Source organism: Athene cunicularia, assembly GCF_003259725.1.
Source record: "Athene cunicularia isolate RWA chromosome 10 unlocalized genomic scaffold, athCun1 chr10_part1, whole genome shotgun sequence".
NCBI lineage: Eukaryota > Metazoa > Chordata > Aves > Strigiformes > Strigidae > Athene > Athene cunicularia.
The window spans coordinates 11,799,400-11,815,490 of NW_020799112.1; the positions used below are offsets into that span (position 1 = coordinate 11,799,400).

The 16,091-nt window shown below is 39.4% G+C and overlaps 1 protein-coding gene across 1 annotated transcript in view; it reads left to right on the forward strand.

The window, feature by feature from the left end:
* Nucleotides 1–16,091, forward strand: part of IGF1R (insulin like growth factor 1 receptor) — a 191,933-nt gene that overhangs the window by 383 nt on the left and 175,459 nt on the right. The window contains exon 2 of the mRNA XM_026856064.1: nucleotides 11,016–11,154. Within this exon, the coding sequence (XP_026711865.1) occupies nucleotides 11,016–11,154 (139 nt within the window). The remainder of the gene's footprint in view (nucleotides 1–11,015; nucleotides 11,155–16,091) is intronic.

The window sequence follows — 16,091 nt, forward strand, 5'->3', positions numbered from 1 at the left end:
TGGTTTCACACACGGGGTGCGCAAGGCCGCAGCCCCCGAGCCGGCGGAGGGGCCGCGATGCCCATCCGTCCCCTTCTTTGTGTTTCCCCCACCTGACCCGCGTACTACTCCTACCCCCCCCCGCTCCCCGAGCCCGCCGCGGTGTTCAGACCTCTGCAGCCAGGGCTGCGAGCTGCGTAGTAAACACTTGCAGGCTGGGAAGAGCTGTGCTTGCTTTCCCCGCATGGCAAGAGCTTGATCTTTGTCAATATTTAGAGGCTGTATGCAATAACCTGCCATAGTGAGTGAAGAATTCCTGGAAATAAGCGCCTTGCCTTTTATTGCCGCTTTACTGCCGAGGAAGGGTTTCACTCGCTCTGCTCGGGGTGCAGAATTACGGTGGCATCCCGCAATCTAAAGGTCACAGTTTGATGTTGTTGTTTTTTAAAAAATGAATTTCTCGGTCGATACTTTACGTTCGTGCATAAACGGAAACGTTTGATGGCGGGATGGGCTATATTCTCAAAGGTGATTTTTGTTTTTGAAGCAGCTGTTGTTGCATCTAGCATGAAGGTTTGTGCAGCTGACTTAGCACCGTGCTTCCTCCGTGTGTGCCAGTGCTGCACCGAGAAAAACGTGGTTCATTGTGCGTGGCCGCGCTGCCAGCAGCCGGGTCCCCAGCGCCCCGAGCTGCCGGGATCCCTCCTGCCGTTTCGTGTCTGTCTGGCTTGCTTGGGAGTTGCAAAAGCCCCGACTTTGTTTTTGTGCGTTTCAAACCTGTGATTGTGTTGCAGTGCCCGCCCCCTTCGGGCGCAGGGGGAAATAAAGGGGGCAGGGATGGCTGGCGCTGCCATTGATTAGACTGCAATCATCACCGGATTAATCCCGGTGCTGATCAGTTTTCTTCTGTTTTGTCGGACTCAGGCTGGATTGAGAATCTCTTGCATGAAGTTAGCCTTCCCTTGTTTTCTGGGGTATTTCTGTAGACAGGGAGATGGTAAATGTGCCTTGGAGCCCAACCATTTTAAAAACTGCTCTCTCTCCTTCGGCATTTGCAGAAACAGGGATGTTTCCTTACTGCATCTTGATGCTTTAAATTTCCTTCGCTGTGTGTTTTTCAACATACTCCTTGAGCTGTTGCCGTGTGCCTCTCGCTTTCAAAAGGATACGCGTTGTTGGAGAGAAGGAACGGAGAGATCAATTTTCTCCATTTTAAACGTAAAGGAAAATAATTTAGGAGCTAGACAGGCTTTTTAAAAAGTAGTAGTTCCAGGTTAAAAAGGAAGGCACGTTCTTTGGATGCACTGACAATCAGGCTAACTAAAAAAGAAAAGTAAGAGGTGCATAGATGGAGTCTGTAATGCCTGTTGAGTAATACTGTGTTTCATTAGCCAGTGAATGCCAATTAACTCCTTGCAAATTAAGGCCCAACGTAGGCTTGTGCGCTGTAGTGGCAGGGCCAGCTAGGGCTGGAGAGCCGCAGTCTTACTTCCACGAGTTGAACTTTTTGGCTAGAGCTGTTTTCAAGAGGGAGGATTAATCTCTTAAATTTAAAAACAAAACCCCAGTGCCCTTCTTCAGGGAAGGGCTTACACAGGATCGAGTAGTGTGGAGAAATGGAACAGGAGAGGAGGAGGAGATCTGGTGTGTCCTTAAACGGCTAGGATACATGCTTACAATTTTTTTTTCTTGTCTTACCTGGTACAGAACACCTTCAAATAAAAATGCTCGCCCAGCTCTGGCAATAAAATAACACAGGAACAGTATGTTAGGTTTTTAGGTTCCAGTCCTCTGAAGTGTTTGCGGTTTCCACTTAGCTAAAATGACCCAATTAAGAACCTCCCAAATGAAATATCTTCTTCTGAAGAAGATCTAAGCATTTAAATATGGGAAGATATGCTGAAAAACTTGTCTTAGCTGAATACTGTCTCTAATCGATCGTCTTTGTAGTTTACAGTTTAATAGCCTTTGTTTTCATGAGTTATTGCTGAAAGAATTTTGCTGTTAGGGGGAAAAATGATCTCCAGAGCAGATGTTTTGCATCTCTTCATATTCTTCTCTCTCCCCACAATAGTGGAAGGAAGATTAATCTTAATTTTTATTTGTTTTTCATATATACTGTGTCGTAGCTAAAAGGCACTTCCATTTTCGGTCAAACAAGCAAGGCATTCCTAAATAGGAATACAAAGGAGTTACAACTGGAGGGGAGAGACCCATCCCTTTAATGCTAAATTATATAAAATCTGTTTGTGATTATATGACAGAAACCTCTTGAAAATGCAGGTAGCTTCAGTGGAAAGCTGCTGATTCAAAAAGAGTCATAAAAAAATCTGAGAATTTCCTAAGATTTTGTTACAACAGCACGAAAATAAAAAGACCCTTGGTTATGATGAAGTATGTGGTGATGTAACTGCATTTGATGTATAAAGCTACAACTGCTGGAGACTGTTTCATCCTAGGGGTGGGTTTAAGATGAAGCATAAACGCGGTGTTTTCTACCTTGAGCTTGATGGGGTTTTGAATTTCACCCTTGTATATGTTTCCAAAGGGAATGTCTAGAAGGGAATGAGTTAAACATTTAGAATAAAAGTAGTGGGTTTAGGTTTGATAATACTTCAGGCTGATGGATATCTTGATGGATCTGTTCATGTTAACTCTGAGCTTTTGTTTGTCTATCCAGGTTATATTTCATGTTTCCGATGTTAATAAACAGTAGGTCATGCTGTGTGTTTAATCTCTCTCCCAGGTTGCTTAGTAAAAACCCTTGTGACCTCCTGAGTGTCAGTGTTACACACCTAGCTTTCATATCAGCGTTTCCATATACACCTAGTGGTTAGAGAAGGTTGTTAACTGGGAGTTGGATAATTCCTCCTGTAATTGAGGTTGTGAATAGAAAATGCCAGCGCGTTTAAGGAATTGGTGTCAACTGGGTTCACCAGAAAGAGGAGAGGAGGAAAGTGTTCAGGGAGTGATGGTGATTGGAGTCCATGGGAAGGAGCGGTGAGCCTGGCAGTACTTTAACTTTTTTGGTTCTGTTAGATTGTACTTTCAGAGCATTTCCATACCAGAACTGGAGCAAAGGCTTGCATGACTCAGAAACTGAAAGGGTTAGGAAATGGTAGTGACTTAGCTAATATCAGGCAAAATGTGTTGAAAATGTGAGAAGGCAGAGGAATGGGTGTGGAAAGAAGATGTATGTTAGAAGTTTCAGTGTTGAACCAACATTTGAGAGAGAGAAATACTCTGTGTAAAGTGAAGGAACTTTAACTTAGTTTCGAGTATGTTGTGAGAAGTGAGGAAAGGAAGGGGCTGCAGAGAGTGAGAAGACAGATCAATTAGTTTAAATTCAGTACAACAGAAGGCATGATTTATTGGATTTAATAGGGAAATTGCTCAGATTTGATAAACTGTTATGTTAGTTTTTATGTCACTTTTTCCCTGACCAGTTGTTCCTTCAAACTAATTCTAGAGTATAGTTAAAGCACAGCTCCCGTGACACTGAAATTGTTTTAATCTTGAAATATACACGCAAAATCTACTGTTGAGGAATTTCCATGTGATGATTTTTGAAGCTGTCTTCATTGGTAAATAATTAATTTCTATCAGTATATGTTACCTTGGGAAAAGTTGTTTCAAATCCTGTTTAATTTTCTGCTAAACTGGCACTTATTAAGAAAATCTTGGAGGAGAATGTCTTCAGTGAGGAGAATTTTTTTAAAGTATCTAACATCTAGAATTTAAAAACATTTCTGAGCTGAAACTGTTAGCTTTAAAGGACAATTTCAATTGATGTTTAACTGAAGCTTTTTTCCTTCCCCAGTAATTTTTTTTTTTTTTTTTTAACTCTGAGGTAGATCTTACCAGTGATCACTGGAACTACTCATTCTCTGAGACCAGAAGAGGCAGTTCTGTTAAATGATTAATTATATTGTATGTATGTTCCATCCGTGTGAATTGTGAGCTACTGCAAACTTCATTGTAAAGAAGTTTGTTTATGGTCCTGAACTTTGAGAGAGGAAATAATATATGCAGGAAACCTGTTTTTCTCACAGTGGATGTTAACTTTATGATCCCACACAGAAAACAACTTACTTAGCTCATCATCTGTAATGGCCCTAAAGTTCATAACTTACAAAATGTGCTGAATAAAATAATTTTTAAAAAAATAAGACTATTTGTTTATATTATCTCTAGTTAAATTAATAAACTTCATGAGCATTATTTTATTTTATTGAAAAGGCAATGACTGGGAAACAATGGCAACTTTCTGAAAAAGTTCTTTAAGCTTTGGTTTATGAAATTAAATACTTTCTTATTTGGATTTTAGTGTAAAGCTTTCGCATTTGGAAATGCTTTGTGATGTTATCAAGTAGCAGCTGTTTTTTATTTATATGTGTGAGTGCGCACGTAGGAATGGATAAACTGCAGTTTATTATTGAAAACTATTGTGTATGCTAAATTTTAAAAAAGCTGCAGTTTGAGTAATTGTCTCGAGAGTCTCATAATTAAAGTTGTTGCAGATTTGTAGTTTCAGTTTATTTCAGACCTTTCTGACAAAGTTGAGCTTTTAAGGTTTCTGGGCTTAGGTGGTAATGGAACATGCTGCTTTTAAGAGTTCTGTGTTCAGAAAGACTTCAGGAATGCAATGATATGTTTGAAAGGTAGAAATACTGTTTTAGTATTTTGATGTATTTGACATGTATAATTTTTCTATCACTAAATTGTATAGACAGCTCCTTTGTGTAGGTTAGTTGGATTAGTTTTTATGATTTATGAAAGCCACTTAAAAAAGAATAGTTTCAAATTTTTTTATTGTACAAAAGCAGAACTCAACAAACAGTAGTTGATGAAGACACATTTGTGGTTGTTAGTCAGCCTGTCTTGTGTGGGGGTTTTTTGGGTTGTTTTTTTCTGTCTTAGCCAAGTCATGACAGGTACAATCTGGACTGATTTCTGTAGTACTATATTTGTCTTTTTTGTGTCCAGAACCGTCTGGGTCAAAATTTGAGGACCAGCAAATTAGAAGAAAGATTAGCAACATACAGTGTTCATTCATATATTTCTGTGCTCTGCAAGCAGAGCTGTACCCAGTTTCAAACTCAAAAATAGGCTCTAAGTCCTTTTGACAGGACTGGTTGTTTTTGCTAAATAAGTTTGATAATAATTTGATTTATTCATTATTTAAGGAGATGCATTCTCACAAAACTGATGTTAGCACAGTGGTGTATTGTGGAGGTTCAACTTTAATTTATCACTGAAAGTTTTTCTTTTTAACCTTTGCAAAGGGTAAATATGAGCAGATCCCTTATGATATCTTTCAAGACACCAGTTAACTACTTCAGTGTTGAGATCCTCAAGAAGTGGCACCAGGTTATTTAAAATGTGCTGAAAATTGTTATTTCTTTATTTACAGATTGATTTGCATGACTTGTAAGTTTTCATGTCATATAATTCTATTTATTTAGTAATTTTGGAATATCCAAACATGTCAATTTCCTACTACTCTGCTCCTTTCTTGGTAAATTTGATGATATGAGCAGAAATAAGCATCTATATGTTTCAGTGACTCCCCTGATAGCTTTTCAAGGAGACTGCTGTCTTTGACCTACTCAGTGAGAAGTCACCTTACACTCCAATAAAGTACTAAGATTATTCCTCTATAAGAAAAATCTACTTAGTAAATATTTTGATAGAACAGCAAATGTATGCTTTTGTAGCAACACAGTCATTTTAATAATAAATTGAAGCAATAATGCACATTAAGATTGTCAGTGAAGTGCTGACCAGATTGTGCTTTAAGAACTTCGTGCTATGCTGTTGACTTAAGAAAAAGTGTACAGTACACAAATAAGAAACTTTTTAAGGAGGAAATCAGTGAACTGCACATGTATGCTTTACTGTAATAGTTCAGAAAATAGGTGTGTGTCCTGCTTTTGTAAATACTTAGTTTGTGAAGATGTGTGTTTTGGGCAAGTCCGGTGACCTAATGAGTCTGTTTGCTGTGTGGTGCCAGTGAGGCACATGTTATTGAAACAGCTCTGTGACCAGTCGGGGTGAGTGTTATCTGCAAACCTCTTATTGGTGCCATTACATGCTGTAAAGATAGCTCTGTTTACTTGGAAGTGTGAGCATCAACTCTGATCAAAACACTTTCTCTTAACAGGTGGGCTTTTTTGGGAGTTTTTTTACTGAACATCCTTTCTCCCTGTGGAGGGGAGCAGTGGGAGAATGTGACAACATTAGGCAAATGGAGAGAATATTAGAATTCTTAATGCTTGAGGCAAACTTTAAATGTGTGGGTTTTTTTCCTGCTGTTGAATGGGTGGTGGGTCATTTTTAATGATTGTTTCCAGAATCTTTGTAGTTCTTTTCCTTCAGTATGGAGAGTTCACAAATTGGTACACTACTCATTTAAGTTAGCTACTTACAAGCGGAGGGTTTGATTGGAGGCAGGAAAGAAGAATTTTTTGAAGTTCAGAATGCATGAAATGAATACATGCTGAAGTAGTCAAAGATCCCTTGTACTTTATCAGAGAGCAGTCTGCTTGAATGAAAGGTACTGTACCTGCTGTTAAGTTTATAAACTTGGTTTATACAGATTACTTTTTAAATTATTCATGATGCTACATTACAAGTATATCTGACAGGTTTAAAATAAATGGCTTGATGGTGAGAGGGAGCATGCATAAATTAGAGCTGGGATAATGTGCTCTTTGAAGTATCTCTTCCATTTGTTACTACTGGAATACAGTAGGTAGCTGCAGCTGAATGTGTGATTCTCAAGTACGGAGCACATCATTATCTTTAAACAGTGTTATAGTGGCAGTTCTTATGCAAGACAGATGAGATGAAGTGGCAGGGAGGTCTAAGGTCCTCACTTTGTATTTAGTTATGTACACATTTCTGCTGAAACGTGGAAAGTATTTATGGGATGAAACTTGTGTAAGCACAGCAGTTGAAAGAGTCTGCCAGTAGCTGTGTGTTGGTTAAGTTTAGGATAGCATCATAGTCTTCTATTTCCTTTTTTTGGTAGCGTTGCCGTGGTTTTGTAAGAGGTGTTTTAGCAAGGTGCTAGGAGGGTCTCCATTATACTCAGTGGGATACTATATCTGGTTTGCTTACGGATCATGGTACTCAGCTTGAGAAGTCTTCCTGATATGTTTGCACAGGAGAACTTTGCAAGAGCTTATCTGTTGTCTTTGGGAATGGTTACAGATAGGGAAGGAGAATTCCAGATATCTTGGGTGCAAAACTAGTTTCCCCAAATAGAAAAGGGCACAGTGCTGGTTTTCCTGATTTTGTAGACACTGTATTTGAGAAGCAAGTTCCCGAAGTAGTTTATAGTGTAGAAGAAACCCTAAAATGCCATGATGGAGCAGTCCTCAAAAATAATCAGAAGTTTTTTTGAAAGTGGAAGGTCTTACAGAGATTGTTAATTCAAATCTTAAGTCCTAATCAAATGAGTACAGCATTTTGGAGAAAAGTCTTGGGGTGGTTTCCTCATTCTTTGCATTGCCTTCAGTTTAGAGTAATCGCCACATTTTGCCCTTCTACACATAGCTTGTTTAGCTTCTCTGCCTCTCTTGTTACATCCTCTTGGGTCCCTCTGTGTGAGAGTAGTATGTACCTTGAAAGGCTTGAAAGCACATTGCAGATACCTCTCAGAAGAAGTAAAGGCACTGGCACTGCACTGTTGGAACACATATGTGTCTGCAATGCTCAGCTGATATTAAGAGTAACATTTGGCTGTAGTGTTAAGAGGTGAAATTACAATGGAAATACCTTGTTTGTCCTATTCCCTGTGCTTTTTGCCAGGGCAGAAATTACTTTCATTGCTGTGTTTTTGATACTTTCTCTTGGGGCTTCCGATGTGTAGTTAAATTGTTACTGTTGTCATCTTCAGTCAAATTTCATGTATCCCACTGGGGGTTTGGTTTGTTCTCCAAAATACCAATGGAGTTAAATGGTGTGGATTGTTCTCATTAAGTTTTCAGGTGGCTCTACTTTTCTTTTAACTGAGAACCAGTGCTGAGAGACACTACATGATGATGGCACAAACTGTGTTAAGAGTTCACAGACTCACTGGGTTAGAGTGGGGATCCCACTGGAATTGCCATGGTGCCTGGCTGCCACCATGGGATTTTTAGCTGCTGCTTCTCTCCAGTGGGTCTGCATCCCCAGCAGGTGGAAGCAGTTTGTGGTTCTCTATTGATTGCAGTTAACATCTTTCAGTTTATTGTGGCTAAAGTTTAGTTTTGTTTTTTTGAGATGGATGTACATTTTATTGGCCCCTTGCAAACACCACATCTCCTGCGAAGTGTGGAGGGAATAAACATCCAGCTGTGTTGAGATGCGTATAACTTACTGTTACTGTGTGTACTTTGTTCCTCTTCATTGGACCTGAGAGGTACTAGGACTGGCAGAAGGAAAGTTGCAAACCAGTAAGACGTATGACCATTTGTGTGTGGAGAAGGATACCAGAAGTTTTAATAATTAATGCTGATCTTTCCTTGCAGCTCTTCCAGTGGCTACTCCCATGATGGAGGTTGAGTCTGTGCAAAAGAGCAGAAATGGGGTTTAAGAAAAGCATCTTTATTGTTCCAAACTTGACACTTGGCTTGGTTTGAGGCTGTGACTTGAGCTTGCCTGGGTCCTATCTGGGAGTGACTGGACATTCTTGGTTGTATGTTTGTTTGCTTCCTTTGTTTGTGTGCTAATAAAATGTTTGTATTTTTGTCACATTCGAGTAGGCTGACTACATGGACAAATATTTTTGTTGATACTGAGTCTTAACAAGAGGGATGTAATATGTATTTAATACTTAAATTAGGTTATGAGAGTCCCTTTTAAAATTCAAGCTTACATATGCTTCTATGGGTTGTGGTTCTAAAATGTGGCCAGTGTTACCAGTGAATGAACAAAGGTCCTTTCAAGTTGGTTCAGTTGTTATCCTACAGAAGTAAGGCACAGACAGAGAAGTGCATTTGAGTGTATGTGTGTGTGTGTCAGTGGTTCTGGACTTCAGCAGAAACACGTGTGAAAAGGACATCTGTTTTTACGTGGTTGGTGTTTTGTGTATCTCTCGGTAGTTCATTGTTTAAAGAAACATGTTGCATTAGCTGTAAGGCTTTAGTGCCAAATGCCCACTGATGAGATGTGTTAGGGTTTTGTTGTTCCCAAGCCATACTGAGAAACAACAGCTTTACAATTCAACACATTTGAGGAAGATTACAAAAAGAATTTGGGGTGGATCCCAATCAGCACTTCAAAAGCAATAGCTTTGGAGTAACTCGGCTATAACACAGCACAGCCCATGGAAAAACACTGTCATCTTAACAGATGCAGTGTTATTTTGGAGATTCCACTGTATAAATACATGGACTGTGGTTAAATTGTGATGACAACAGATGCAATCTCGGTTCTCAATTCTTTCATCTCTTTAATATTTAAACATACCCCATAAAGTAAAATTAAACAGCACCAAGGCTTCTGTAAATTGTTGGGGCTCTACCTTTTGGGCCTGGTTTCATTTTAGATACGTCACTCTGATTAGACTTGGGCAGAGTAAATGCTCATTTCTGTGAGGGAGTCTCTGCAAGTGCTGCTACTCACGGCTTATTGTACAATTTGCATATGAATGGAATTATTCAGCTACACTTAAGAAATGTCAGCAAGATTGAAGTCAGAGTTGGTTAACCTGGCAAAATGATATTTCCAGTATTTTTCATGAAAGAAAGTGATAGTATGAAGACAAGAATTACACATTGCACTGGCTAAGCCAACATTGTCTGAGGATTTTCTTGGTGTTTTTGTAGTTGATATCAGTGACTTTATTTTTAAATTTGTCTTCAATACATTGCAGTGTTCTAGAGTGAGGGAATTGGAATGCAGGAATCGGATGTTGTATCGTAATGCCACACAGTTGTGTTCACATTTGTTTTTCTTTCTGGATTTGGTTTTGTTTAAGAACTGATTTGACAAGTATAAATTGAGAGCAAGGGTCTTTTTTATGAACAGTAAATAAAGCTTAGCAAGATGTTCTTATCAATGCATTTACCTCTAGCCATCCACTACTTGGGTAGAAAAGCCTGAAGTTGAATACTGTAACTGGATTTTAAAAAGGGACCAGATAATTTTTGTGAGCAACAGCATTGGTAGTCATGCATGCTAAAATAGGGAGTGATCACATCTCGTGCTTCAGAAGCTGACAGTATGCAAGGGTTTGGAAGAAATTGTATTCCTCCTCCGGGTGTTTGTATTTCCCTCCCCATTTGTAAAATACAGAGAAATGCTATCTTTTAGGGGTGGTTAGAGGGCTTCGTTTTTAGAACACTGACATGACATCAGATGCTCAAGTGGCTTTGTCATCCAGGTGATGGCACTTTCGCTGGGAAGCTGTGCATTGTCAGGCATTTGAAGCAGCAGAAGTATGAGGATGGGGGTGTTGGAATCAGCTGGCTCATAAGGAGATAGTATATTACACTAAAGATAAACTCCAGATCTTCACAGGCGACTGTAGAGATCACCTGGTGTCACATGCAGTTAGAATGAAACAAAAGTTGAGGTGCTTTGAGCATGGTTTGGCCTCCCTGCAAGTATGTGCTGTGAGGCTGCCTATTCATTCCATAGGACTTCTCCTCGTTCTCCAGGAGCGGACTTCTCCTCATTCTCCAGGAGCATCTGCTCACAGAAGTGTGCAGCTATTTAGTGTTTCTTGCTTATTGCATGTGTGGCCACAGGCCTTGTTTACTGTGGTATCAAAATACTGTGCTGACCTCAGGATGACTGTCACTGCTCATAGTGTCTCATGCCTCGAGTTCGTCTTTAACACCCTGGCAGCTTCCCCCAGATCTGGTAAGATGAAGTGATGTGAATTCCGTTTGATTGGGGGAAACAAGTGAGGAAGAAGTGAAGAGCAGAGGAGCTGAGGATATAGTCATGTCCACTGATTTTTTTGCAGGGGGAGGGAGGAATGCTCCATTTAAGATGTCTGCATACCCTGATTGGGTATATCCCCCTCTGTTCTCCCTCTCCAGCAGTACTCAACCTGTCGATGGTGTCGCGTGGTTGCTATGTGGCTCCTTGATGTCTTGGTTGAAGAAGAGCATGTCTGCAAGTCTGGCTTTGTTGGTGTTGAGACTGGTGCCCAGAAAGCGATAAATGTAGTTTTAGGATGTGGGTCTGTGGGAAGTTGTGCGCAGTTGTAACTGCGGAGATGTGCAGATGGTGGAAGAGTTCCTTTTCCTTTCAGCTGATTTAACTAGCGAGTTAAACCGGCTCATGGAAGGTCGTGATGGAAGCCTGAGGGGATGGAATTGTGTGGTTGAGGACAGGGTGATGGCAAAGCAAAACAAACGGTTGCTTTAGCACAGTTCTCCAACGAGCAGTACTCCCTGCTTTTCATGTCTGTACCACGGAAGGTGGGTTTCGGTGACTTAGGTGTGCATCACACAGGGCTTTGGGACTGGAAGGGGAAATACTTTCTCCAGGTTAGGGAGCATTTGGTATGTGGATGAAGTGTTTCTGCATCAGCTCTGAGGTGCAGCATTGCAGCCAGCAAGAGGCAGCTGCTGAAGGCAGGGGCTTCTTACTGAAATGGCTGCGAATCTGAACATGAGGGTTGGTGTGTGACCATCCAGCCGTCTTCTCCAAGTAGCTGAATTATTTTTGTTGAAATATGGAGGGTTTGTTTAGCAAATACATGCTTCAGCGAAAGCTGCGGATTGAGTGCTTGATGAATGTGGTAGTTTTACAGAATTAACAATTCTGATGCTTCTATTGGGCACTACCACTCTGTATAGTTTCGTAACCTTCTGGGGGAAATATCGTGAATTTTGGTCCGATTTATCCTTTGAGTTTATTCTTTAGTATGAAGGCCTCAGAGCATTACTAGTGTATAATTTTTTTTTTTTTAAATTGAGATGAAGTGATTTTCATAGTGATTTAAAACAGCAAGCAGGAATAGATTGCTTGAAATACACAGTTTTAATATCATTTTGCATATTTTTAGCTGGATTTTTTTTTCATTGGCTGACAGCTGTTAGAACACCTTGATTAGCAAATACAGCCTTTTTGGAAAGTACAGGCTTTTTTGCTAGCAAATAGCATTTGCTATTTCTACACATTCATGTAAATGATTAGATGCCTTGGATACACTTACTCAGATCCTTAATTTTCACATTTTTAAGTGACAAGATAGCAAATGATGTATTTCCTCGTAGATTACTTCTCATTTGTGTTACTTTTTTATTTGGATGGAAAATGGAATTTTAACTGAAATGCAGAAAATCTGAATTTTGAGAATTATAACTTCAAGTATGATGGACAGGCATGATTTAAAGCAACATCAACAGAAAAAAAATGGTTTGTCATTGTTTTTCAGAAGTTTAGAGCTAATAGATCATGCCCACTGGACTACTTCACAGGTTTCTATGCAGGAGTCCTTTTAAAATTGGGATTAAGTGCTTGTTGAACTGAACTGTTTGAGTAAACGGAAATGAAGCACTTGCAGAAGTAGCTATAGAATGTGAAAACTATCTTAGCATTTCAACAAAGGGTGGCTCCAGGAGAGCACTGAACAGTAAATTCACCAGTCCAAACTTTTTTGTGTAAATTATATGCTTACTATTTTTATTTTATTTAAATTACAGTAGGCATTTGCCCTAATATATGCTGTTATAATTTCATGTTAGATTTGTAATTAAGTTTATTTTTAGAAGAATGCAGTGAAGTGGTTTATTTAAAATGCTTTTCTATTTTTGTAAATGAAATAATTGTTTTTATTGACTTTTAATTTCATGCAATTTTTTTTTGGCTTGGAGGTTATGTAAGCAGAAAAATTAATGATTTGAGAGTATTCTCATGATATAAAGATGATTTGTTGCCACTGGTTAGGGGCACTGGTAGGCAGAGTTAACTCTTATTTAGGCATGTTCAAAATGAGTGATGGATGTTATAGAATGTGGTACAGTGGGTTTATATAATACATTTTATTTATTGATTATTCTCCCTGGTTAAGGTAAGAAAAGCCAAATTGTACCCGCATTTGAAATCTGACGGGGAGGTAAGAAAGTTGGTCATAATGTGGTGACATCTCTCAAGATGCCCAAATGTGTCACAGCCCGTGGCAAATCTGATGGACAAGTGCGTGTTAATTGTGTGTGTGCGCCAGATTTACTATTTTTAATTTGGCCTCGCTATCCTGTCTCTTCACAGATGAATTTGAAGGCTATGGGGAGTTGAGTGATGAGTCATTATTGAGTTAGTAAAATCACAATTGATCTCCATTTCCTGTTGATTCCAAAATTACTGAAGTGTGAAAGCTGAGAGTGACTGATGACTTCTCAGAGGGGAGTTTGAGGGTGGAATGTGGAAGTGACTCTATCTGAAGTAATTCAATGCTGCCCTGGGTGTTAGTACAAAAATGTCTATAGTGAGAACAGGTGTGTGTCTGAGATGGGAGGCTTTGAAGAAAGTGTGATGGTCTGGCTAGCTGAGTTACCTAGAAGTAATGAGAATCTGGGCACTAAAATACGCTCCTCAGCAAGTTGGGAGAAGTTTTCTTAAGTGGCTACTGATAGTTTAAGATTAAATTTTTCATGAGTTGCCTCAGTACTGGAGATCTCTTCTGATTGACCTGTGTTTCAGACACTTAGCTCAGAAGATTTTATCTTGAAATCCCTTTGCTCCTGGGTACTGCTTAATGTGAAAGTCTCCTGCTCTTTTGCAGCATGGATGCAGAATGAATGTCAGACTACACACTGAGAGAATTGGATGTAGGGACAGCAGTGTTGCATGATGGAGAAAATCTTGCATATCTGGGTTATTGTTTGCGATTATCTTTTGATGAATCCTTGATCTTGTCATTCTGCAGCTTTGTTCTGTTCTGATTAAGTGGGATTAATGCTCTTTTGACAGATACTAATTAGAAGCATTGGAGTAACATGTGCAAGTAAGATATAATTCTTTTTTTCCCTTCCTAGAACTTAGGTTAGCAAACCTTTTTGGTAGGAACTATTAAGTTACATTACTAGACTCTGCCCACATTGCATATGTGAGAGTAAATTCTGCTGAAAAGAGATTTGTTGGAAGAAATTAAAGGGAGGATATATACTGTTTTGAGTTATATTTGGAAGCAAGCTGTAAAGAAGTCTTGGAAATATCACTTTGGGAAGAGAAAACTTAGTTTAGTTCCCTGGAGGAATAAGAGGAGGTGGGAGGTAAGGCTGTCCCTTCTCTGTTTATTGCATCCCTCTCAAAATTCTGAATGTAAAGAATTTCTCTAAAGTGGCATTTTAGAAGGCAAAATAACAATCTGTGTTCTGTCTATGACTATTCAGATGGTCTTTGAACTGTTGAAACTTGTCATGGATGTACACTCTGATACGAAGTGTTAAAACAGAAATAAAGAACTAGAAGGAGAAATACAGTTTTTCCTTGGGAAGTGTGTACAAGCTTTCTACTATCCTATGTATGGCAACACTGGGAAAAACTGAGAAGAGGTGGGGGAAGAGATGATTGATCTTACTCTCTGACAGCATCTTGGTTTTCAAATTTATAAACCAAACAGTAAAAAAATCTACCAGGCTTTTTGACAGGCTAGGTGTGTGGTTTTCGCATTCAGAAAAGCTGATTCAGTTGGTCTGGCTTTTGCAACGGAACAACCAGAGAAATAAATTGCTCTGAGAGGGTGTAAAGAACTTTCCTCTAAAAAAGTTGAGCAAACATGGAGCACTGGGTTGCATGGTGAAAATTTGGTGAAGTCTGGAAGGGACACTAGTTTTCAGAGAAGTATGATGTTCCTTCAGGGTGTTGTGAATTCAGAAGTAAGAGCTGCCATGCTTAAAAGACAGATCGTTTGCTGAGGGTTATAGAAGCTGCAAGAAAGCTTTATTAGGAATGATCATGGCAGTTCGTAAAGCTGTTGCTGGCAGAGAATCTTCAAGTACTTAATGCCACACCTTGATACCTTATACCTTGTCTTGTAGGTCTGTGTTGATATGTCCCAGTACAAAAACACTTTGTTAAACCAATTAAATGCATAATATTTTTATAATACTTATGTTCTGGAAAAATCAATATGACCAGTTTCCCTTTGAAATAACAAGAAGCCTGTTGTGCTGACAAAGTAGAATGCATTAGGAAGTGGTGCTTTGTATCCTCTCAAGAGTAATGTGCTCTTGTTTTTTCTTAATCAGCAGGATGTTCTCCTGTATGTCAGATGTCTTAGTTGTTTTTGTGATCTGTATCAGAGAAGAGCAAGGGGAGAAAAAATGTCAGAGAAACAGAATAGGTTTAAATGCTTTATAGTAGTGGAAAGCCTGCAGCCTTGTATTTCTCTGTTTTTTCTCTGTTAATCGCCAGGTTAGTGCTGGACACTTATTGTTTAAAACACAAACATAAACACAAAATAAAAGAACAGCTTGCCCTTCAGAGGAACATAATGCATAGCCTGATGAAATACTCTGGAGCATAAGGGATATAATTAACCCTTATCCCTTTAGCTTGGTTATGTTTCAGAAGGTAATGCGAGATGCCTTAAAACGTCTAAAATTGCTTATTTACCAGGCCACTGAAGTAAGGATTTTTCAAGTTGATTGTCTGAAAATCAAGCCTCCTCTTCTTCTTTCCATTGCCTTCCCCTTCTTCCCTGTTTCCTCATCTGCAGTTCTGAATTTGTAATAGGTCTAGTATTGATTGACCGATTGCTGCCCCCCCCCCCTTTTTTTTTTTTAAATTAAAAAAAAACCCCTTAGAAGCAGCCATTGAGGAGAAAAGTTTATTTCCTGTCACTCTTGCTCAAGGCTATAGAGACTAGATCTTGGAAGTTTAGACACTTGTTCAGGCCTTTCAGAGGAATTTTTAAGAGATGCTTTGCTTTTGATGCAATGAAGGAAGGGCAATGACTTGAAAGGACTGACAGCACATCAGGGTTTGGGTTACTGCATGAATGAAACTTGCTGTGATCCTGAAGTATTTTGCTTTACTGACCAGGTGCTCAGGTAGCCCTAATCTGTTCTGAACTCTAAGACAGTTTTAGTACTGTTTAGTGGAAATGGTCTGAAATGAGACAGAACTTGAAATGCTTCCAGCTTCCGCGCCCCCCCCCCCCC